The 25,361-nt window shown below is 43.5% G+C and overlaps 2 protein-coding genes across 4 annotated transcripts; both read left to right on the top strand.

Annotated features, from left to right (window-relative positions):
- The first annotated feature begins 3,540 nt into the window (after window positions 1–3,540).
- Window positions 3,541–7,150, top strand: LOC109945528 (uncharacterized). 2 transcript variants are annotated; one of them, XM_020551846.3, is made up of 2 exons: window positions 3,541–4,027; window positions 5,804–7,150. In XM_020551846.3, the coding sequence occupies exons 1-2, from the start codon at window positions 3,655–3,657 to the stop codon at window positions 5,872–5,874; spliced, it is 444 nt and encodes a 147-aa protein (XP_020407435.1). In that variant the 5' UTR covers window positions 3,541–3,654; the 3' UTR covers window positions 5,875–7,150. The 2 variants fall into 2 exon arrangements, with proteins under 2 accessions (XP_020407435.1, XP_020407434.1); XM_020551845.2 differs by having other exon boundaries at window positions 3,559–4,027; window positions 6,889–7,147.
- Window positions 7,151–10,766: 3,616 nt separating this feature from the next.
- On the top strand, window positions 10,767–23,555 carry LOC109946024 (uncharacterized). 2 transcript variants are annotated; one of them, XM_020552560.3, is made up of 2 exons: window positions 10,767–11,232; window positions 13,009–14,324. In XM_020552560.3, exons 1-2 carry the CDS (start codon window positions 10,860–10,862, stop codon window positions 13,077–13,079), a joined length of 444 nt encoding a protein of 147 aa, XP_020408149.1. In that variant the 5' UTR covers window positions 10,767–10,859; the 3' UTR covers window positions 13,080–14,324. The 2 variants fall into 2 exon arrangements, with proteins under 2 accessions (XP_020408149.1, XP_020408150.1); XM_020552561.1 differs by lacking the exon at window positions 13,009–14,324 and adding an exon at window positions 23,267–23,555 and having other exon boundaries at window positions 10,772–11,232.
- Window positions 23,556–25,361: the final 1,806 nt, after the last annotated feature.

Genomic DNA, 25,361 nt, shown 5'->3' with positions numbered 1-25,361 from the left:
AGAGCTCTCTCTCCTCTCCTGCCTACCCAAGCGCCCCATCTCTCTAGCTCACCAGTGCACAGCTCAACGCCGTCGTTCGTTGTTGTTCGTCGCCGGAGTTCACCGGAGCCGCAGTTCATCGCCGGAGCCACGCACTCACCGTCTGTAGTCGAGCCCTGCTCTCCACCCGGCCGAACCCCGTCAAACGCTCCCTGTCGCACGTGCGAACCCAAGGTTGATGACGACCCAAATTATTTTGTGTATTTTATAAAATACTTTTTGATTCGATTCATGAGTTGTATATTTTGTTTGTTGTAATATGAACACATGTGATTCGCAATTTATGTGTATGTGCATTGTGGAATTTTTGGTAGAGATATGCGATCCTTAGTACACCGTGTTATTTCATGTTAATCGACGCGTTGATTTTTGGATTAGAGAAATATGACAAAATTTAGTAGTCACACGTTGGTGATAAAAACAATAGATAGGAATTTTTGTAGGTAAATTTGGTCGCAATAAACTTAGAAACTATTTGGAGAATTATAGTTAGGTGCATTTTATTGGATTTGGAAAATGGTATAGAACTCATGTCATATGAATAATATAGGAATTCTAGATGACTTAGTTAATTATTTTACTAACATTTTCTTTTTATAAAGAAAGGAGAAAATATCATTAGTAGGATGGAAAGTAGATTTCTACTAGCCAAATAAGCATATCCGCAAATTTAGCACTTAAATTTTTAGAAGTACTAGTTTATGTCAAATAACTTCGCTTGTGTTAGAAAATGTTCAATTAGTAGTTTATAAGGATTTTTAGAATGTTATATTCATTTTTGGCTATACTCAATTTGAGTTAGAAATAAAAAGGATAAAAGCTATTAATTTATTTATTAGACGATAATTATCATTTAATTTCATTGATGATGTTAAAATATATTAATATTAGTTAAAATTATATTTATTGCACCCACCCATAAATTCACCATTTAGGACTCACAATAATAGCTATAATTGAATTAATAAGTATTTATGCGATTAGGACGAATTTAAGATGTGATTAGTGCGATATGTTAATGTGTGTTTAATGATGTATTGGTGTATGTTTATGAAATGGTGCATGTTTATTTATTGGTGTATGTTTTATTTTTGTATGTGCGCTATGCGACTCTATTAGAAGCCGACCGTGTGGTAGAGGATTCGAATACGTTCGAAGACGAACCACAGGACTCGCTTGAGCAAGGCAAGTGGATTCTCCCTCTGCATATTCTATTTGTACCTACTCATTGCATATAATAATGTTTACTTTTTGATATATTGCATAATTTTGATGGGTTAAACCTAATTAAGGATTTCCTAGATTTACTACTTGTATTCCTTGTTTAACCTGGGAAAATTATTAAGTTGTGCAAAATTTGTGCTACCGCTCAACTTAACGATATTAATGTCACTCATTAATTGTTATTGATGTTCCAAAATTTAATTGGCAATTATGACATTAACCCGATGGTTAAGATAACATTATTTCAAATTAATTGGAACATGGAGTGACCACCCAGGATAACAGTGCAACCACGAGTGCTATCATGGCTCTGGCTTTGGTATATTAGCTCTATATGCTTAGTGCCTAGCAACCTTACCTGAAATATGGGCAAGAGGGGGAGCAGTAGGTGCTGGCAGCCCACGTTAACATGGGGACGTATTCTTGTCTAAGGTACCTCGCCCAGGGGGCTACCACCATCTTCTTTAGAAACCTTAGCGGGTTGCTTCGTATTAAGCGTATTTTGTGAAAGCCTCATAATGGATCCCTAGCCATTCACCTCGGCAGTGTTTAAGGGTCCGATCAACCTGGGCTAGATGGGATACATGGCTTGTGGGTAAAGTTGTACCACCTCTGCAGAGTGTAAAACTGATATATCAGTCGTGCTCCCGGTTATGAGCGACCTGGACTCCTCACATGATAATTGAACTTGAAGATGGAATTAAATTGGGATCCGATGATCTACCAATAATTTGCTTAAGTGGTTTCACTTAAGTGTTTTTGTTATATTCATATTCCTTTTGTTTAAATGGGATATTTGGGATTCACAATTATTAGTAAGACAGGTGTTGTTAATAAAATGTTGACCAACTAAAATTCTTACTGCTCAACCTTAGCCTCACCTTGTTATACCTGCATTAATTTTCCCCCACTTGCTGAGCCCCGACCATAAGTGAGCTCACCCTTGCTAATATTTTGATCAGAGGGTGATGCTGGAGACTTTGATGGAGATTTTATCGACGGTGATGAATTCTAAGTCTAACGATGCGCCGGTCATCTTCCTGTTGGAGATTGCCCAGTTGTTTATTTCCGCTTTACTTTGATGTGATACTTGTTAAAGATATAATGCTTCAGATGATGTAATAAAGTATTATACTCTCTTTATGCCTTTATTGCATTGTCTTTTGATATACTACACTTGTGACGTCAACATATGTGTGAAAATGGATCCTGGCACACATATGGTATGCGCTCGGTTCTACCCCTGGAACCGGGTGTGACAAGCACCACGAGCCCCTCCAACTCAAGTCTGAGCAACGATCCAAAGACATCACCCCGTCGATCAGATTCTGGGTGACAACAGCAAGGGAGTAACTACTCGCTCACGATTAGCACTTTTTGTGAGCATTACTCGTTTGTCTCTTCTATTGAGCCTTTCAGGGTAGAAGAGGCCTTACAGGATCCGGACTATGTGTTGGCCATGTAGGAAGAGCTCAACAACTTCAAAAGGAATGAAGTGTGGAGCCTAGTGCCACATCCAAAGCAAAATGTTGTGGGAACCAAGTGGGTGTTCTGCAACAACCAAGATGAGCACGAAGTGGTGACAAGAAACAAGGCTCGACTTGTGGCAAAAGGTTATGCCCAAGTCGCAGGTTTGGATTTTGAGGAGACTTTTGCTCCTGTGGCTAGGTTAGAGTCTGTAACACCCTGAATTTGGGGGTTATAAAATTTCTTTCCTAATATCCACCAAATTCAGGTGTTACCCTCCCCTTTTTTTGTTTTTCTTCTCTTTTTCCTAAATAATGAAGAGTTATTTCATATTATATATAAGTGTTGAGCGTTAGCGAGATAAACCCCCCCCCCCCCCACAAGTTTTGAAATGCTGCATCACATGTTGGGGCATTGTTTTTGTTTACTGCGGGGTTGAAAGAGTTTTTACCATTTAATTTAGTCTCTTTTTGCGAAGCCCAATTTAATTAATGATAGAAATGTACCAAAAATTATTTATTGAATATTTTATTTAGAAATATTATTGTTTTTAAATTATTATAATTTGGAATTATTAAAAAAATAAACATATATTTATTTATATATTTTGAATAACTTACGTGAAGAAAAAAAAGAAAGGAAAAGGAATTTCGAAATAAATAAATAAAAGAAAAAAGGAAATCCCAAAACAGCCTACCCGCTCGGCCATGAGCGGCCCACTGCCCCAGTGACGGCTCGCTAGCCGGCCTGCCCGCCCGGCCCACACGCGCGCATGCCCAGCCGCGCGCCTGCAGTCACCAAGCGCGTGCATGGGCACTCCTAGGCGCCGTCGGGGCCCTGTTCACCTTTCCCTGCCATCTCTCTCTTCCCCAACTTCTCTCCCTGCTTTCCCATGACGCGCATCACCATTTTTTCCTCTCTCTGATGCTTGCAACCGCCAATGCCCCTATTGCCTCGTCGTTGCCGATCCCAGCGCCCAGACGCCCAGATCTCCCCTCTCCTCCCCTAGCCAGCCGGGACGCCCAACTTGGCAGCCTTAGCTCGATGTCCAACGCCTACCGACGCGGCGGCGCGGTGGCTCGGCGGGGCAATCTTCGCGGCTCGCCCGTAGCGACGCAGATCGTCCTCCCCGCAGCCCGCTTCCCTCCGTCCCTGCGCGCCATCCAGCAGCACCCAGCGCAGTGCGCGAGGCCCAGCCCCGTCCCCGGTTGGGTTTTGCGCAGCCCCAGCGCAACAGCAGTCTCGCCATTCTCGTGCCTCGCCTCGAGCTCGTCTGGTCGTCCGCCGTCGTTGCGAGGTGAGCATCCAATACGCGTTAGTAACATCGTTTCACCATGTCTTACATTTTTGCTAGTTAATTAATTAGACCTTTTAATTAAACTAATTTATAGTTATTAACTTGCGCTTTATAAATGCACGTCGACGTGATTAATATTTAGTTTAATATAAATGCGACGTTTATTTAGTTTATCTCGCGTATCGCACGCACGGTTTTGCCCGTGGTTACGTGCTGATCCGCGTGTCGTTCGCGCTCGTCGTTTACGCTGTTTCTCGTGGTTGTCTCGCGTGCTGTTTCGCGCGAGCCGTCGTTCGCGCAAATCGCTAGTTGCACGTTTTGGTAAAATCGTTTCGCCACTTCGTGCATGTTAAACAATTAACTGGTAATTAGTTGTTTAGCGGTCGGTGATTAAAATAACAATTCGACCGAGAATGAACTTGTAATTTTAATTACACGCTTCATCGATAGCTATTAAGGTAGTTGTGTCAATCCGAAGCGTTTTCGTTTATGTTTGGTTAGTATAGACATGATATCGATTAGCGCTGCGGCATATTGTGTTCGTTCTAAATTAATTGTTCAGTCGCGTCGATTCCGTATTAGTAATGTATTCTAACATGTCACAAGTCTATATTGTTTAATTAGCTATTCATTCCATACTTATTAAAACGACCTTCTAATTAAAACTGTTTTATAGCTTTAACTCGCGCTTTTATAAATAAATGTTAGTTAACGTGATTAATACCAACTGAAATACTTTTCATTAATTATTTTGTTTGTTGTTCGCGCACGACATCGTTTGTGTGACATCGTGCTGTTCGTGCGCGTAGTCGCGTTGACTCGCGCGTGTCACGCGCTGTCGTGTGCATTATTCCGCGTGCCGTTCGCATGCTGTTTCACACAGTGTCACGTGTCGTCACGCGTCTTTCGCGCGTTATTAAATTGTTTTCGCTTATGATCATTCATGTTAATTGATCACCTGTGTAGCTATTAACTATTAGATTATTAAAATAATTGAGACTAAGCAGTTGCGTTAATTTATATTTTATAAATGCCTATTAATATGATCATGCTGAAAATAAGTATTATAGTTAATACCCACTTAGCATAAAAACGATGTCATTACGATCTTTGCGTGTCATGCCTTTCAAGATTTACTGCTTAAATGTAGCAGGTCCTATGCAAGGTTTGTAAATATAATCTGATTACTTGTAAGGTTGTAATTAGCATTTAACCTGGCTAATATTAGCTTAACTTGTTTTTATTTATTTAATAGGTGTTTAGTATAAATGTGTTACCTATTTAGTTTTCTTGTCTGTCGCGCGTGCTGTTCCGCACGTGGTGGCGTGCTGTTCGCGCGCCTTTCGCGCCGGTCGCGCGCAATGTTACGTGTGTTGTCAGCGTGCTATGTCGCGCGTGTCCATGTGTCGTTTGCACGCTGTCAGGTTGTTTCGCTTGTCATAAATTCGTCTCTCTTAGAATCTCTTGTGTTAATTCAATTACTTATTTATTTGACAGTTGTTAGTGTAGCAGATTAATCAAACTAAATGGTTGATATAATTTATAATTGATAAGGTCGAATTAATTGTTAGCGTCAATACTTGTTTAGCGTAAACGTGATATTTTCCCGGCCGTCGCTTCGAGTTCGACATTTCTTTTTCCTCGTGTGACCGTAGTAACGCTCTCTATTTTGTTTTGCATGTTTTACTATGTTTTTATTTGTATGGTGTAATGTTCTTATGCATATATGTGTTTGCTTGCTTGTGTCTGTTTGTCTTCGTTTCGCGTTGCGATTAGAGTGCGATCCATCTCCAAGCTTCAAGGAGTCGACGGTCAAGCTTCGACGACCAAGTGATCAAGCTCTCTGAGTTCTATGAGGTTGAAGACCCTGAGCATCTGTTTGGTGAAGTCAAGTGTCCTCTGACCCATTATGTCCCATTTACTTTATAATACACTGTCCCGCATACTATGAACAACCTAAGGATTTACTAGCTTTCTATTTACCTGGTCCTTGATTTACCTTTTGGGTTACTATGGTTAGCTACATGCTAGCGCTTTACTTTAATCAATGAACATGATGAGATACAATGATGATACTATGATTTCATTCTGGATATGATGATATACTTGTGGCATTTAGGGGACTCGGGCTGTTTCTCGAGTGCCTCTCCGTAAGGACCTGTTCGTTGAGAGACCACCCGGGATAACAGTGCAACCATGAGGGTGAAATGGGATGCCCTTAGCTAATTAATTAGAGGAACTAGAGGTGTAGTTGCTTCGCCGTCGTGCCGTCAATGGGGTCCAGGCACAGTGCTTGCTCTGCCGAGGCTGAGTGCCAAGGTTCTTTCGTTTTGCTTTTGTTAGTCACCCTCCTGCGGGGAGAGGTACTGTGTTTATCAAACTGGAGAAACCTAACGGGCGGCTATGACCTCTAGGGAATCTTTGTAACAGCTACGTAGTGATACCCTGCCGGACCACCTAGGAAGTGATCAATGGGGAGTCATGATCCCTGGGCAAAACGGGAATCACGGCTCATGGGTAAAGTGTGCGACCTCTGCAGAGGGTAGTGAAACTAATATATCAGCCGTGCTCACGGTTAAGAGCAGCCTTGGGATCCTCTTTGATTAGAGATACAGATGGTTCGAGAGACAAGGATTATGTTATGGTTTTGGTTCGACTATGATGATGTTGTTCCTCGATGAGGAAATGGTTTACGGGTTGGTTAATGCTAAAATCTGGCTTCTACTAATGATAAATACTTGACCAACTAAAAGCAACTGCTTGAGCCTAACCCCCACATAAAGCTAGTCCACTTCAGCCAAACGGGACATTTGCTGAGTACGTTGATGTGTACTCATCCTTGCTTTACCACAAAACATCAGGTTGTCCGCATTGCAACCACTGCTCAGGAGGAGATGAAGTCGTGGAAGGAGACTTCCAGGAGTTCCAAGACTACGATGAATTCTAGGTGTGGGTTGGCGGCAACCCCCAGTCAGCTGCCTGTGGAGGCCTTATCTTTACTGCGTTTCGCTAGTACTTTGATTTACTTGTTAAGACAATGAATATGTGGATGTCTATGACTCTATGATGTAATAAGTACCCCTTTTATGTTATTATTCGAGCATTGTGTGATGATGTTCATTTATGTAATCGCTGTGTACGTGAGTTCTGATCCTGGCACGTACATAGTTCGCATTCGGTTTGCCTTCCAAAACCGGGTGTGACATAAGTGGTATCAAAGTCGTGCTGACTGTAGGACCGCTGACCTAGAGTAGCATTGGTCGTTTTAAGGACTTATTGATTATTACTTCACCTCATCCTTGATTCTGCTTCAAAATATTGGTCACCTCGACTAATTTTTTTTGTGCTCCTATATGCCTCCTTGCCAAAAGTATTTTATTCTAGTATGGTCTATACTTCTCTCAACCTATTAGATCTAATCTCACTCTTGTGCTTGCGACATCTTTATAGATGCCCCCTGATCATAACCTTCTTGCCTTTGGAATTCTTTTCTTTTCCGTCATTAATTTGCCACTGTTTAACCATGTCTACTCCCTTGGTATTGACATGCTCGTACCCCTAGATTCTTCAATACTCTTGTTTCAATACCTACCTCTAATAAAAACTATGCTGCCTATTTAAACATTTCAGTTTATATGTCCATGATCTTACTGTCTTTTGAGACCCTTTCCTATTCTATTGTTAGGTCGCTATCTTTTTGGCAATTTGTACTCTCTTGGTCTTGGTATGCTCGTACCATTGGAATCTTGCATACTCTTATTTTTATATATGCTTACCTTTATATCCCAATATCTATTTGAGACATTTCAGTTAACATGCCCTTGACCACCCTTGTTTCTCAATGATTCATGAGCGGTCATTTTATTTTGCGCATCCTTGGTGATCTCGTTGTTCCCTTGTAACATCCCTCGGTAATGAATTTTAACTTCAACCATTCTGTTGCAACCTTACATATCTTACCCTTGATTGTTTTCTCCACTTCGCCACCTAGCGAGTCTTGCCTGAGCTCTATCCTTATGCTTTTCATTATTACCACCTTTACCTTTGACGCCTCTATATCTTACATTGATGTTTATCTTATACCTGCCCTTAATGTCTCCTCTTTTCCATCTCAATCTGTGAGTTAAATTTTACCTATTTTTCCCTTGGTCGTATCCTCCTCTTTGTCGCTTGCGAGTTCTCAACTCCATCCTTTGTTGTGCTTCTGTTTAGTGTTGCCTTTACCTTTCCCATCTCTCGACCATACCTTGGTGATTACATTATGTATGTTATCTAAAATCTCCAATCTCTTATCCTAATTTGAGAGCGGTGTTTTACTTATCTCACCCTTGGCAATATCCTCTTCTTCACCACGTGTAAGCCTTGACATAACTCCATTCTTTGTTGTACTTATACCACTGGCTCTTCTGTGCCTTCGTCTTTTCCCTTATGCCCTTGTCTATTATCGCCTTTGAACCCTGTGATATTTATGTCTTCTACCTAAATTCTTACCTTGAACTTATCCTTTAAAAGCCTCCCCTTTCTTTCGACCCGATTTGAGAGCGGTGAGTTACCTATCTCTCCCTTGATCGCTTCCCCTCTTCATCGTCGTACAAGTTTTGTCTTAATTCCATCATTTGACTTGTTTCGGTGTGCTGTCACCATTACCGTTGTCAATCATTGACCTTACCTTGATACTTATCTTTATGCCTGCTCTTTAAAAAATTTCTCTCTTCCACCTCAATTTGCGAGTGGCAATTTACCTATCTGGCCCTTGGACGCACCCTCTCATTTTCCATTTGTAGGTCATATCCTAACTCCATCCTTTATGGTACTTATAACTTTTGTCTTATGCCTATTTACCTCCTATCCTATATCCTTTTCCGTTATTACCTTTAGAACCCTCGTGATATCTATGCCCTTGCCCTCATGCTTATCTTGAACCTACCCTTTAAAGCCTACTCTTTTTCATCGTTGTTTGAGGATAATGCCTCACCTACTTCACCATTGATTGCTTCCCCTTCTTTGATGCCTCACAAGTTTTGTCTAAAATGCATTCTTGGTTGTGTTTGTCTGTTATCACCTTAACCCTTGTCATCCCTTGATCTTTACAATGATGCTTATCTTGCACCTGCATTTTAAAGCCTCCTCTCCCATTTCATTTCAAGAGTGATGTCTTACCTATCCCGCTCTTGTTCGTTCCCTTTTTCCTCTGTTGCGTCGCAAGTCTTGTCCTAACTCTATCTTTTGGTGTGTTTTTGCCTTTCACTTCCCTTACCTTTGTAATCTCTAGATCTTTCCATGATGTTATCTTATGCCTACCTTTTGAAATATCATCTTTTCCATCTCGATTTGAGAATGGTGTTTTACCTATCTTGACCTTGGTTGCATTCTCTCCCTTGTCGGTTACAATCATTGCTTTAGCTCCATCCTTTGTTATGCTCATGCCCCTACCCTCCATGACTTATTATTCCCCTTGCCTTTTGTTGGCCTTAGAGTAGTTTCCACTTTTAAGGAAAGACCACCATTTAATTAAAAGGAACATATAGCAACGAGATGTTTGTTGTTGTGTGCTCATGATGTTTGTCCTTCTGCTATGAATGATTTGCTTCTTTGGAATGAGTGTTGATTTGTTGTGGCCCTTGGTCTGCAATGGAATCTGTTTACTAGGTGAGTGCCATAGAGTTAAGTAGTTGGGTTCTCCCCCTGCGCTCTCTAATCCGTCTATACTTACCTTTTCTCGCTATTCTTTCCTCTTACACCTGTCCATTTGGCAATCTCCAACTCCTCCAAATCAGTCAAGATCAGAGTCGACGACATATTCATCAAGTGTGTATCAATGCTCCTGTTAAGGGGGTTAGCCGCTAACCCCAATGAAGACAATGCGATCAACATCAACCAACAAGATCAGAGTGGCGCAACGAAAGCGTGTGTGGGTCCTAACCCACAGGTCCAGGAGATCCTCAAGAATTGCATCGATCGGTCTCAAGCATTTGAAAACCAAAGCAACCAGTCCACAAGTTAAAGTTGTCAGAGTCAAAATTGAGTTAGAAGAAGCTATGAACAACCAATGAACCAATCTCATTTTCTTGCTAGCCTCTTCTTGAATCTCGAGGGCGAGATTCTGTTAAGGGGGTTAGATTTGTAACACCCTGAATTTGGGGGTTATAAAATTTCTTTCCTAATATCCACCAAATTCAGGTGTTACCCTCCCCTTTTTTTGTTTTTCTTCTCTTTTTCCTAAATAATGAAGAGTTATTTCATATTATATATAAGTGTTGAGCGTTAGCGAGATAAACCCCCCCCCCCACAAGTTTTGAAATGTTGCATCACATGTTGGGGCATTGTTTTTGTTTACTGCGGGGTTGAAAGAGTTTTTACCATTTAATTTAGTCTCTTTTTGCGAAGCCCAATTTAATTAATGATAGAAATGTACCAAAAATTATTTATTGAATATTTTATTTAGAAATATTATTGTTTTTAAATTATTATAATTTGGAATTATTAAAAAAAATAAACATATATTTATTTATATATTTTGAATAACTTACGTGAAGAAAAAAAAGAAAGGAAAAGGAATTTCGAAATAAATAAATAAAAGAAAAAAGGAAATCCCAAAACAGCCTACCCGCTCGGCCATGAGCGGCCCACTGCCCCAGTGACGGCTCGCTAGCCGGCCTGCCCGCCCGGCCCACACGCGCGCATGCCCAGCCGCGCGCCTGCAGTCACCAAGCACGTGCATGGGCTCCTAGGCGCCGTCGGGGCCCTGTTCACCTTTCCCTGCCATCTCTCTCTTCCCCAACTTCTCTCCCTGCTTTCCCATGACGCGCATCACCATTTTTTCCTCTCTCTGATGCTTGCAACCGCCAATGCCCCTATTGCCTCGTCGTTGCCGATCCCAGCGCCCAGACGCCCAGATCTCCCCTCTCCTCCCCTAGCCAGCCGGGACGCCCAACTTGGCAGCCTTAGCTCGATGTCCAATGCCTACCGACGCGGCGGCGCGGTGGCTCGGCGGGGCAATCTTCGCGGCTCGCCCGTAGCGACGCAGATCGTCCTCCCCGCAGCCCGCTTCCCTCCGTCCCTGCGCGCCATCCAGCAGCACCCAGCGCAGTGCGCGAGGCCCAGCCCCGTCCCCGGTTGGGTTTTGCGCAGCCCCAGCGCAACAGCAGTCTCGCCATTCTCGTGCCTCGCCTCGAGCTCGTCTGGTCGTCCGCCGTCGTTGCGAGGTGAGCATCCAATACGCGTTAGTAACATCGTTTCACCATGTCTTACATTTTTTCTAGTTAATTAATTAGACCTTTTAATTAAACTAATTTATAGTTATTAACTTGCGCTTTATAAATGCACGTCGACGTGATTAATATTTAGTTTAATATAAATGCGACGTTTATTTAGTTTATCTCGCGTATCGCACGCACGGTTTTGCCCGTGGTTACGTGCTGATCCGCGTGTCGTTCGCGCTCGTCGTTTACGCTGTTTCTCGTGGTTGTCTCGCGTGCTGTTTCGCGCGAGCCGTCGTTCGCGCAAATCGCTAGTTGCACGTTTTGGTAAAATCGTTTCGCCACTTCGTGCATGTTAAACAATTAACTGGTAATTAGTTGTTTAGCGGTCGGTGATTAAAATAACAATTCGACCGAGAATGAACTTGTAATTTTAATTACACGCTTCATCGATAGCTATTAAGGTAGTTGTGTCAATCCGAAGCGTTTTCGTTTATGTTTGGTTAGTATAGACATGATATCGATTAGCGCTGCGGCATATTGTGTTCGTTCTAAATTAATTGTTCAGTCGCGTCGATTCCGTATTAGTAATGTATTCTAACATGTCACAAGTCTATATTGTTTAATTAGCTATTCATTCCATACTTATTAAAACGACCTTCTAATTAAAACTGTTTTATAGCTTTAACTCGCGCTTTTATAAATAAATGTTAGTTAACGTGATTAATACCAACTGAAATACTTTTCATTAATTATTTTGTTTGTTGTTCGCGCACGACATCGTTTGTGTGACATCGTGCTGTTCGTGCGCGTAGTCGCGTTGACTCGCGCGTGTCACGCGCTGTCGTGTGCATTATTCCGCGTGCCGTTCGCATGCTGTTTCACACAGTGTCACGTGTCGTCACGCGTCTTTCGCGCGTTATTAAATTGTTTTCGCTTATGATCATTCATGTTAATTGATCACCTGTGTAGCTATTAACTATTAGATTATTAAAATAATTGAGACTAAGCAGTTGCGTTAATTTATATTTTATAAATGCCTATTAATATGATCATGCTGAAAATAAGTATTATAGTTAATACCCACTTAGCATAAAAACGATGTCATTACGATCTTTGCGTGTCATGCCTTTCAAGATTTACTGCTTAAATGTAGCAGGTCCTATGCAAGGTTTGTAAATATAATCTGATTACTTGTAAGGTTGTAATTAGCATTTAACCTGGCTAATATTAGCTTAACTTGTTTTTATTTATTTAATAGGTGTTTAGTATAAATGTGTTACCTATTTAGTTTTCTTGTCTGTCGCGCGTGCTATTCCGCACGTGGTGGTGTGCTGTTCGCGCGCCTTTCGCGCCGGTCGCGCGCAATGTTACGTGTGTTGTCAGCGTGCTATGTCGCGCGTGTCCATGTGTCGTTTGCACGCTGTCAGGTTGTTTCGCTTGTCATAAATTCGTCTCTCTTAGAATCTCTTGTGTTAATTCAATTACTTATTTATTTGACAGTTGTTAGTGTAGCAGATTAATCAAACTAAATGGTTGATATAATTTATAATTGATAAGGTCGAATTAATTGTTAGCGTCAATACTTGTTTAGCGTAAACGTGATATTTTCCCGGCCGTCGCTTCGAGTTCGACATTTCTTTTTCCTCGTGTGACCGTAGTAACGCTCTCTATTTTGTTTTGCATGTTTTACTATGTTTTTATTTGTATGGTGTAATGTTCTTATGCATATATGTGTTTGCTTGCTTGTGTCTGTTTGTCTTCGTTTCGCGTTGCGATTAGAGTGCGATCCATCTCCAAGCTTCAAGGAGTCGACGGTCAAGCTTCGACGACCAAGTGATCAAGCTCTCTGAGTTCTATGAGGTTGAAGACCCTGAGCATCTGTTTGGTGAAGGCAAGTGTCCTCTGACCCATTATGTCCCATTTACTTTATAATACATTGTCCCGCATACTATGAACAACCTAAGGATTTACTAGCTTTCTATTTACCTGGTCCTTGATTTACCTTTTGGGTTACTATGGTTAGCTACATGCTAGCGCTTTACTTTAATCAATGAACATGATGAGATACAATGATGATACTATGATTTCATTCTGGATATGATGATATACTTGTGGCATTTAGGGGACTCGGGCTGTTTCTCGAGTGCCTCTCCGTAAGGACCTGTTCGTTGAGAGATCACCCGGGATAACAGTGCAACCATGAGGGTGAAATGGGATGCCCTTAGCTAATTAATTAGAGGAACTAGAGGTGTAGTTTCTTCGCCGTCGTGTCGTCAATGGGGTCCAGGCACAGTGCTTGCTCTGCCGAGGCTGAGTGCCAAGGTTCTTTCGTTTTGCTTTTGTTAGTCACCCTCCTGCGGGGAGAGGTACTGTGTTTATCAAACTGGAGAAACCTAACGGGCGGCTATGACCTCTAGGGAATCTTTGTAACAGCTACGTAGTGATACCCTGCCGGACCACCTAGGAAGTGATCAATGGGGAGTCATGATCCCTGGGCAAAACGGGAATCACGGCTCATGGGTAAAGTGTGCGACCTCTGCAGAGGGTAGTGAAACTGATATATCAGCCATGCTCACGGTTAAGAGCAGCCTTGGGATCCTCTTTGATTAGAGATACAGATGGTTCGAGAGACAAGGATTATGTTATGGTTTTGGTTCGACTATGATGATGTTGTTCCTCGATGAGGAAATGGTTTACGGGTTGGTTAATGCTAAAATCTGGCTTCTACTAATGATAAATACTTGACCAACTAAAAGCAACTGCTTGAGCCTAACCCCCACATAAAGCTAGTCCACTTCAGCCAAACGGGACATTTGCTGAGTACGTTGATGTGTACTCATCCTTGCTTTACCACAAAACACCAGGTTGTCCGCATTGCAACCACTGCTCAGGAGGAGATGAAGTCGTGGAAGGAGACTTCCAGGAGTTCCAAGACTACGATGAATTCTAGGTGTGGGTTGGCGGCAACCCCCAGTCAGCTGCCTGTGGAGGCCTTATCTTTACTGCGTTTCGCTAGTACTTTGATTTACTTGTTAAGACAATGAATATGTGGATGTCTATGACTCTATGATGTAATAAGTACCCCTTTTATGTTATTATTCGAGCATTGTGTGATGATGTTCATTTATGTAATCGCTGTGTACGTGAGTTCTGATCCTGGCACGTACATAGTTCGCATTCGGTTTGCCTTCCAAAACCGGGTGTGACAGAGTCAATTCATATTTTATTAGCCTATGCCGCTCACCATTCCTTTAGGCTGTTCCAAATGGACGTGAAGAGCGCTTTCCTCAATGGGCCAATCAAGGAGGAGGTATACGTGGAACAACCCCTTGGCTTTGAGGATGATAGGTATCACGACCATGTATATAAGCTCTCTAAGGCGCTCTATGGACTTAAGCAAGCCCCAAGAGCACGGTATGAATGCCTTAGAGATTTTCTTATTACTAATGCTTTTAAGGTTGGGAAAGCCGATCCAACTCTTTTCACAAAGACTTGTGATGGTGATCTGTTTGTTTGCCAAATATATGTCGATGACATTATATTTGGTTCTACTAACCAAAAGTCTTGTGAGGAGTTTAGCAGGGTGATGATGCAAAAGTTCGAGATGTCCATGATGGGCGAGTTGACTTACTTTCTTGGATTCTAAGTGAAGCAACTCAAGGACGACACCTTCATCCTCCAAACGAAGTACACTCAAGATCTTCTCAAGAGGTTTGGAATGAAGGATGCTAAGCCCGCGAAGACACCAATGGGGACTGACGGACATCTCGACCTCAACAAAGGAGGTAAGTCCGTTGATAAAAAGGCATACCGGTCTATGGTAGGTTCATTAGTTTATCTTTGTGCTAGTAGACCGACATTATGCTTAGTGTATGCATGTGTGCTAGATTTCAATCCGACCCCAAGGAGTGTCACCTTGTGGCCGTTAAGCGAATTCTTAGGTATTTAGTTTCTACGCCTTGCTTCGGGATCTGGTATCCAAAGGGGTCTACCTTTGACTTAATTGGATACTCAGACTCCGACTATGTCGGGTGCAAGGTTGATAGGAAGAGCACATCAGGGACGTGCCAATTTCTAGGAAGGTCCCTGGTGTCCTGGAGTTCCAAGAAACAAACATCCATTGCCCTATCCACCGCTGAAGCCAAGTACGTTGCCGCAGGACAGTGTTGTGTGCAACTGCTTTAGATGAGGCAAACCCTCTGGGACTTTGACTACAATCTGAGCAAAGTCCCACTCCTATGTGACAATGAGAATGCAATCCGCTTGGCGGATAATCCTGTTGAACACAGCCGTCCTAAGCACATAGACATCCGGCATCACTTCCTGAGAGATCACCAGCAAAAGGGAGATATCGATGTTTACCACATTAGCACCGAGAACCAGCTAGCCGATATCTTCACCAAGCCTTTAGATGAGAAAAGGTTTTGCAGGTTGCGTAGTGAGCTAAATGTCTTAGATTCGCGTAACTTGGATTGATCCATAACATACATGTGTTTCATGCCTTTGATCATGTTACTTTGAGCATTTAAATTATTTATTGCTTATTTGTGGTGCTCAATTTGTACAAATCATCCCCGAACCTCACAAGTCCGTATGCAAATGATGCACATGTTTAGGGGGAGATGAGCTACAACTTGACTCCTTTAAGACTAACTTGTTGTTTGAGTACACTTGAAGTAGTCTCGAAGGACCATTGAAAGGGAAAATGAACTTGGACAATGCAAAGACTTCCACTGCACTCTAGTATAAGTGTATTTAATTTCCAAGTTCATACTAATGCTCTCATTGCCTTTTTGCTCTTATTTGACATTTTGGTGAGGCAATGAGGTTAAAGGGCCAAAAGTTTTCCCGTTTTGGTGCTTAATGCCAAAGAGGGAGAAATTAAGGGCCAAAGCAACTGGATCAGCCAACCACTTGTGAATTTCAAAAATAGTAGAGTTAGAATTTGTATTTTGCACAAATGGCTCTTATTGCAAAATTTGGTCTCTTATGGGGGAGAACTTTGATTATGGGAAAAAGGGGGAGTTTTTGACACTTGATCAATTTTACTCTTGCAATATCTCACTATTTACCCAAAAAAAGGGTGTTTGACTTAGAGATAGGAAAAAGGATTTGATTCGCAAAAACAAACCAAGTGGTGGCAAAAGTGATCCAAATATGCCAAAATCCTTTGTGAATAAAATTTGGTCTTAAATTTGCACTTCTTAGTTGCTTTTTGATGTGTTGGCATAAATCACCAAAAAGGGGGAGATTGAAAGGGAAATGTGCCCTTGGGCCATTTCTAGAATTGTTTTGGTGATTAGATGCCCAACACATGGTTCAAAGTTTATATGTGCCAAGATGCAAATCAAGGAATAAGGTATGTCTCCGGACTTAGTAAATTGTTTTTGGGTACTAACATGTTAATCTAAGTGCTAGAGACATAGCCAAGAAAAGAGGAAAAGAATTGAAGAAGGAATGGCTAAGTAAGCCAAAACCAGCACTAGCCTAGCACACCGGACTGTCCGATGCCCCAGGCTGGCTTGACGGCAAACTGGCCGCTCTCGGGAATCGGCGGGTGACGTGGCTAAAAATCAACGGACTGTCCGGTGGTGCACCGGACTGTCCGGTGAGTCTTCAGCGCCAGCGCCCAAGCACTTCGGCAACAAACTCGTCGCTCTCGGGAAAAGGATAAAGCGCCGTGGCTAAAAATCTCCAGACTATTCGGTGGTGCACCGGACTGTCCGGTGAGCCATAGGCGCTTGCGGCCAACAGTCGACTGCACAATCAGCGGGTGACGCGTGGCCCGCGCCAACGGTCGGTTGGGCACACCGGACTGTCCGGTGTGCACCGGACAGTGTCCAGTGCGCCAATCGGTCCTGAGGCCCAACGGTCGGCTGCGCCCGATATGGAAGGGAATCAAGCACCGGACATGTAATGTAGCTGTCCGGTGGTGCACCGGACTGTCCGGTGCACCACTCGATAGAAGGCAAGAATTGCCTTCCAAGTTGATTTCCAACGGCTCCTAACTGCCTTGGGGCTATAAAAGAGACCCCTAGGCGCATGGAGCAACACACCAAGCTTGCAAGAAACATCTTAAGACGCCTAGACTCTGCAATCACGCAATCAGATCATCGTTCTTGAGATTTGAGCACCATTTGAGTTGTAAACTCTCTGCGCCATGTTTGTGTGCTCACTCCTTCACGTGTGTGCGTGTGTGTTGCTGCGATTCGAGTCTTGTGTGCGTTGCTTTTCCTCCCTTACTCTTGTGCTTCTTTGTGATCTATATTGTAAGGGCGAGAGGTTCCAAATTGTGGAGATTCCTCGCAAACGGGAGAAGAACACTAAACAAAAAGCAGTGGTATTCAAGTTGATCATTGGATCACTTGAAAGGGGTTGAGTGCAACCCTCGTCCATTGGGACGCCACAATGTGGAAGTAGGCAAGTGTTATACTTGGCCGAACCACGGGATAAAACATCGTGTCTCTTGTGCTGCTCTTCTCTGTGATTGTTTGTGTTCGCAAGAGCTCGCTTCATAACAACTTGATTAACTCGCACTAACACCTTTATAATCAAGTTTGTGGCTATTTAGTGTTTGATTTTACAGGATCATCTATTCACCCCCCCCCTCTAGGTGCTCTCAACCGCCCCCTAAGCAGAAGTTTTATATGCCTGGGACTCCTCAGTACTTGCCTATGCCAGGTTTCCCTCAGTACTTGGTCGCGCCTACTCCTGCACCGACCGCTCCTTTACCACCTCAGTTTGGAGCTCCTCGTCCGCCTCATCCTGCAACTCCTTGGAGTTCTTCTGTTAATTTCACTCTGGGAGATTCCTCTTCTGTGGGTGTTCACGGAGCATATGTGCTACCCTCTGCAGATGGCAGAGATCATGGAGACGTGGTAACAGGTACGGTCTCAGTTGATTCGTTTGATGCACATTCTCTTTTTGACTCTGGCTCTAGTTTTTTGTTCGTTTCGGAGGATTTTGTGTCGTGTGCTGATTTTCGGTGCAAAGGATGGGTCACCCAATTGGGGTTAGTTCTGTTAAGGGCTCCATAAGTAGTTGTTTAGTCTACCCGAGTTGTTCCGTCGTCCTTGCTGATGAGATCTTTTCGGCTAATCTCGTGGTGGTTTCCCTGGAGTCATTTGATGTTATTTTGGGTATGGATTGGTTAACTCAATATCGCATAGTTATATCCTGTTTTTGGAAGACAGTGTCTTTGCAGGCGCCGTCGGGTAGGGAGGTGGTATTCTTGGGAAGCTCTCCAAAGTACACTCTTTCCTTGTTGTCCCAATTACTTTCGGATCGTCGGACAAGGAAGTCAGGAATCCTTTTCTCTATGATGGTGGAGAGTGAGGCTGCCTTGCGAGTGCAGGAGATCTAGGTGGTCTGTGATTATGCCGACGTGTTTCCAGCGGAGCTACCAGGCATTCCACCAGAGTGCGATGCGGCTTTTGAAATCAAGCTGATTCCGGGTACATAGCCTATTCATAAGGCCACGTATCAGATGTCTCCAAAGGAGCAGGTTGAATTGAAGCGGCAATTGGACGATCTGCTTGCTAAGGGTTTTATTAGGCCTAGCAGGTCACCATGGGCTTTCCTGGTATTATTTGTTGAGAAGAAGGATAAAAGCAAGAGGTTATATGTGGATTATCGTGCTCTAAATCAAGTGACAATCAAGAATAAATATCCGCTACCTCATATTGACGTTCTCTTTGAACAGCTAAGAGGTGCCCAGGTATTCTCTAAGATTGATTTGAACTATGGTTATCATCGGTTGAAGATTCGCGAGGAGGATATTGAGAAGGCAGCTTTTAGCACCAGGTATGGGCACTTCAAGTTTATCATCATGTCCTTTGGCTTAACTAATGCCCCTGCTGCTTTTATGGAAGCAATGAATAAGATGTTTCATGAGTTCTTGGATGACTTTGTGGTTGTGTTTCTGGATTATATTCTGATTTACTCAAAGACAGAGGAAGAGCATGAGCGACATCTTCGTCTCGTTCTGGATGCTCTTATCTTACGAAGAATCAATTCTATGGAAAATTGAAGAAGTGTGCCTTTTGTCTTTCTAAAGTTGCTTTTCTGGGTCATGTGATTAATCAGCATGGCATTGCGGTTGACCCCAAGAATGTCGCTATTGTGGTGGAGTGGAAGATACCTTCTAGTGTCTCAAAAATCCAAAGTTTCTTGGGGCTTGCTGGATATTATCGGTGTTTTGTGCCAAACTTTTCCAGCATTACTAAGTCATTGACTAAACTCTTGGAGAAAGGTGTTCCTTTTGTCTGGACCAATGATTGCGAGGTCAGTTATCAGGCATTGAAGAACAAGTTAGTGAATGCTCCTATCTTAGCCTTGCCTGAGAGTGGTAAGCGTTTCACAGTTTATACAGATACTTCTCGTATTGGCCTTGGTTGTGTGTTGATGCAGGAAGGCAGGGTGATTGCTTATGGCTCTAGGCAGTTGAAGAAACATGAGAGAAATTATCCTACCCATGACCTCGAGTTGGCCGTTGTTGTGTTTGCCCTGAAATCGTGGAGGCATTATCTCTATGGTGAATATTGTGACATTTACACCAATCATAAGAGTCTCAAGTACATTTTCACTCAGAAAGAGCTAAATTTGAGGCAGCGTCGGTGGCTTGAGTTGATAAAGGATTATGATCTGCCAATTCAATATCACCTAGCAAAGGCAAATGTGGTGGCTGATGCACTCAGTAGGACCTGTGTCCCGAAGGTGGCCAAGCCTTTGATTGCGGATCTAGATCATATGGGAGTTGCTTTGTGCTATGTTGTAACCGCTAGCAAGGAGACTCAAATGCTCATTCAATCCTCCCTTCTGGATAGAGTGTGTGTGGCACAGCAGCAGTTCACCATTGATGAGAATGATTTGGTTTGTTTCAAAGGCCGTCTTTGTGTGCCACAGAAATCAGAGGTGAAGATGGATATCTTGAGAGAAGCTCATAAAATGCCTTACACCGTTCACCCTAGCGAAACCAAAATGTACAGTGATTTGAAGCAAAACTTATGTTGGAAGAGGATAAAGGTTGATGTTTCTAAGTATGTGGCAGCCTGTGAGGTGTGCCAGCGCATGAAAGCTAAACATAAGAGGCCTGCATGTTTATTGAAGCCGTTGGGAATTCCAGAATGGAAGTGGGAGCATATCACCATGGAATTCGTGGTTGGCTTACCCTGTTCTCCTCGAGGCAGGGATGCTATATGGGTTGTAGTGGATCGCCTAACTAAGTCTGCGCACTTTATTCCCATGAAGACCACAAATTCAGCTTCAGAGTTGGTTCCCTTGTATATGAAAAAAGTAATAAGGCTTCACGGTGTGCCTAAGTCCATTGTTTCAGACCGGGACTCCAAATTTATATCCAAATTTTGGGAGAGTCTTCACAGTGCTTTGGGTACAAATCTTTCTCTTAGTGTTGCTTTTCACCCTCAGACTGATGGTCAGTCAGAATGGACTATTCAAACTTTGGAGAACATGCTGCGTGCTTGTGTTCTTTCATGGAGGGGTAGCTGGAAGGATCATCTCGCCTTGGCTGAGTTCGCTTATAACAACAGCTATCAGGCTTGCATCAAGATGGCACCGTATGAGGCCTTATATGCCAGGCGGTGTATCTCCCCTTTGTGCTGGGAGAGTTTGGGAGAGAAATCCTTGGTCGGTCCTAACTAGATTCAGCATACATCTGAGAAAGTTCGGGAGATTCGTCAGAATATTCTAGCCGCTCAGAGCCGTCAGAAGAGTTATGCTGATGTGAGGAGGCAGGACTTGGAATTTGCAGTGGGTGATCAAGTCCTTCTCAAGGTATCACCTACTAGAGGAGTCGTTCGGTTCGGTGTCTCAGGAAAGCTTAGCCCGAGGTACATTGGACCATTCTCTATCTCTGCCTAGGTTGGCAGCTTGGCTTATCGCTTGCAATTGCCGGAATCCATGATAGGGGTACACCCGGTATTTCATGTCTCTATGTTGAGGAAGTATCTGCGGGATCTGGACCATCAAATCAAGTTCGAACCGATCGCTGTGCAGCAAGATCTTACTCTGGAGTGTTGCCCGATGCGTATATTGGAGTCCTCGGAGCATGTCATGAGAAGGAGAACAATTAAGTATGTTAAGGTCTTGTGGACTAATCAGTCTAAGCGTGAGACTACTTGGGAGCTTGAGGAGCTGATGTGGCAGAAGTACCCCAAACTTTTCGTTATTGGCGAGTTTTTGTCTTTGCCGTTTTTTCTTGTGTCGTTCCGTTAGAAGCGTTGGAATTCGAGGCCGAATTCTTTTTATGGGGGGTAGAGTGTGATACCCAATTTTATGAAAAAAGTTAAATTCTTTTCCCTCTTCTTTCGTGCTCTGTGCCATTGGAGTTTGGAGTTCTCGGAGCGGAATACCTCAGTTGAACGGTAGCATTTTGGCATTCATTCGCTGGGGCCGGGAGCTCAGAGGGGAGAACGGGCTGTGAGCCGTCGATTCCGCATCTAGGGGATTGGAGGCCCCCTCATCCCTCTAACCTTAGTCGCCCCTTCCCACTTCCCCTTGCAGCCGCCCCTCCCATTTTTCTCTTGGCAGCCGACCACCCCTCCCTCTCCCTCTCCCTCTCCCTCTCCCTCTCCCTCTCTCATATTTGTAGCTACTTCCCATCTTCTCCAAGCAGCCGCCCTCTCCTCCCCATCTAAACCCTAGCTGTCACCCCCCATTCCACCCCCTCCAAGGTGCAGCAACCCCCCTCCCTTGGATCTCTTTTGGATTTGTGCAAGCCTCCATTGGAGGATTGGTGGGAGGAAGAAGAAAGGGGTGAATGAGTCAAGGTGATCTTGTTTACTATTTTGTAATTGTGCTGCAATTTCATTTGGTTATCCGTTCTCCTAGGCGAATTAGGAGGGGTGATGTCCTAATTTTTGTTGGCGGACAGACAGCAGTAGTGTTGGCTGTTTCTAGGGTTTTTGCGAGGTCGATTAGCTATCATCACTGTAAAATTCATGTAGAGTATTATCATATCTTTCCATAGAGTACTTATACGTTCAATTTGGTGTAATATTCTAGGAGATATCACATTTTGAACTCAACTAGGTTGCTATCCAAAAAACAGAACACAAGGTGTACTTTGTCGGCTATTTGGGGTCATCGTGATGTTGAAATTTAATTATCTTTTGAATACAAAACTTGTAGGGAATTTTATGTAGATGTTTCTGGAGTTTTTGTTTGATATCGCTGTTGTTACAATTTTAAAGTTATGAAATTAACAAGCAGTGCTGCTGCAGTTTGGTGGGTGGTGGGGAGAGGTGCTGTCCGCGACGGGTTGGGGTTGTGCGTAGGAGCGGCATTGGTTATTAGCGATTGTTATGTGAATGTGTGCACTAAGTTTTATGCCAAAACAGGTGGTGGACCTCCGGATCGTACTTAGTACCATTTCAAATTCCCGGTGAAGGCAAGTAAATGCAGTGGTGGTTTATACCGTTTGGTTGTATCATGTGCCTTGTCTTTGAATTTATATAAGTATCGAATGTGTCCATCATTGTTTGAAATTATTCATGTTCTATTGTTTTAAATATATTGAGGTCATTGACTCGAGAATGTTATAGGTAGTTGATTCCTATCTTGATGAAGTTGAAGTATCTATTTAACACATGTTAAATGATGTGAAATTATGTTGGCTTGTCATACATAGTGCATCCATCACCTTTTGCATTGAAGTTATGTCGCGATCATATGGTCCGACCGTACCGGTACAATAAGCATCGTATGTTGCCCGAGGAGGGGTACGATGCAGATTCATATCTCTAAAGATATGAAGGCAGAAGTCATAATTGCATTTGTAGTCATATGCACTCATGAGGAAAATGTGGAACATGGAATTGATATGTTACTATTGAGATTTTCCTCTTTGTGATTTTGGAACTAGGTGTATGGTACATTGTATTCTTGCTGCACTCTAATATTTAAGAAGGAAGTTGTGAAATCCGTGGTTGGTACAACACTGTAGATATGTTGTCAAACTGTTGGATAATCATTTTACTTGCTGAGATGTGTCATCTCACTCTTACATTGCTTGATGCAGGAACTTGAATCTTGTTTGGGAAAGGAGGGAAGTAGCAGCACGTTCACCTACACTTTTAAATAACTTTGCCACTGCTTAGTAATGACATTAATTAGGGACTTCGGGTCAATGATGTTGGTCTCTTTTAAATAATGTGTGCAAGTGGTTTAATCTGTTCTGGTCATTATGGTGATCGTTTCTTTGCTAGCTGAGTTAATAATGTTATGTATGTTTATCCTTATCATGCATTATGTTTATACACTGTGGTTTCCTCGTTTATGAGACTAAGGGAGAGGATGCCGATTTTCTATAGCAGTTTGTGGGAAGGGTAATTTTGGTGATACCCAAAGTGTTTGGGGACCTTGGGGTGTTACATACATGCATCTTATGCTACTTTAGGAGTCACCACAAAATATGAACTTTTTGCCCATATAATATTCTTGTGATTTATAGTATCCCTTCCCTTAACCAAAGTTGAGTAGAAGGAATTACGTGTGGACAAATTCCCTAGGCATCACATCAAATGAGCAGCGTAGAGGTGAGATCAGTGCCCAGATCGTGTGAAGAATCATACTGTTCCAGGTGAGATCAGCCAGAGGTACCTAACCTTTCCATTCAGAGGTGGAGGCAGGAGAGCGCGTTGTAGCGTGGAGAGGAGGCCGACGCTAGAGGAGGCGAGGATGCGGAGACAGAGCTCCTTGGCCACGTGCTAGACCCGGCCTACGCAGTTCCGCCAGCCTCGGCTGACACCCGTGGCGGTCATGACCCCGCACGGAACGAGGCGGTGCAACACCTTCGCCATGACCTCCTTGGGCACTCCTTCAGGCCCTAACTCGCCGTGCGTGTGGACGCCCTCCTCTGAACCACGTTGGCCGCCCTCGCAACCTCGTCAAACACGAACGCGAGCAGGCCGGAAGCTCCCGCTGGGTGCCGGCGTGAACCACAATCGCCTAGAGCGGTGAGTGAGGAGTAGATATGGCAGAGGGAAGAGATGGTTCAAAGGCAATTGGGGGCATGTTTTAGACTTGCAACCTCGAGGCGAGGCAGGCCCCGGCGGTCGTCCTCTGGCGGTGGCCGTGGTGGAGACATGGCGGTGGCGACGAGGTGTTAGCAGCAGAGGTGGGATGAGAGAATTGGAAGAGAGGGATGAGAGACGCCCAGGAGGACGTGCTGAGGAATTGTATTCCTTGGACAAGAGTTTAGCATTCTGTTATAAGTCTGATCTCTCCTCTCTCCTTTGTTCTATTTGTACTTAGGGTTCTATTTGTACTTAGGGCTGATTCGGTGACAAGGAGATCACGAGAGGATTGAAGGAGATTAAGGGGAAAATGAACTAATTTCCCCCTTAATTCCCTCCAATCCTCCCAGGATCCCGGGTCACCAAATCAGCTCTTAGTGTTCTATTACATCTTGGGCTTAATATGTGACCCACTCTGGGCCGAACACAGCTGGGATAACTCGTCGAACTCTTCCACTCCTTCTCGGCCCATCACCAAGTGCTACATCATGTACTGGTTCCAGAACGCCTTCTCCTGATGAAATGGTGCCCTTGCTGACATTCCCCTCTTGAAGAGAACCTGCTTGCCCCCAAGCAGGAGCAAAAGGAAACTGTTGTCGCAAAGTAGCAAAGTCCTCCCATGTAGCAAGGGACACAGGCAAATCAGACCACTGCACAAACACTTGAACCTGCCCCGTCAGTACCCACACATTGTTTCAGCACATGAACAGGAACCCGACACCCAACCAACTAATCAGGCAACTGGGTGACAACAACAGTTGTACCGACAACTCTTTTTAATTGAAATACATGAAAAATAGGATGAATAGTTGAAGTAGCAGGAAGCTCCAACTTATAAGCCACTGACCCAATCTTGGCCAAGACCCGGCAGGGACCAAAATAGCGAAATGTCAATTTCTGACAGGATCTTCGAGCCACTGAGGTTTGCACATAAGGTTGTAACTTCAGAAAGACAAGATCACCAACCGAAAATTGGCGTTCCACACGATTTTTGTTAGCCTGATGTTTCATCCAATGTTGGGCACGCTTCAAATGTTGTTGTATTAAGTCAGTCATGATGGCCTTCTCCTGAATCCAATCCAACAGCGAGGGCACTGG

The sequence above is a fragment of the Zea mays genome, chromosome 4, assembly GCF_902167145.1.
Source record: "Zea mays cultivar B73 chromosome 4, Zm-B73-REFERENCE-NAM-5.0, whole genome shotgun sequence".
In the NCBI taxonomy this organism is placed as follows: Eukaryota; Viridiplantae; Streptophyta; class Magnoliopsida; order Poales; family Poaceae; genus Zea; species Zea mays.
The sequence above is the reverse complement of the archived record's forward strand: the minus strand, read 5'-3'. Positions and strand labels throughout refer to the sequence as shown.

Excerpts from the sequence above, each read along its gene's own strand:
- LOC109945528 (XM_020551845.2), top strand. The coding sequence starts at position 3,655 with ATGCTTGCAACCGCCAATGCCCCTATTGCCTCGTCGTTGCCGATCCCA. Across the intron at positions 4,028-6,888 it reads TCGTCCGCCGTCGTTGCGAG|GTTGTCCGCATTGCAACCAC; the intron begins GTGAGCATCCAA and ends ACAAAACATCAG.
- LOC109946024 (XM_020552560.3), top strand. The coding sequence starts at position 10,860 with ATGCTTGCAACCGCCAATGCCCCTATTGCCTCGTCGTTGCCGATCCCA. Across the intron at positions 11,233-13,008 it reads TCGTCCGCCGTCGTTGCGAG|AGTGCGATCCATCTCCAAGC; the intron begins GTGAGCATCCAA and ends CGTTGCGATTAG.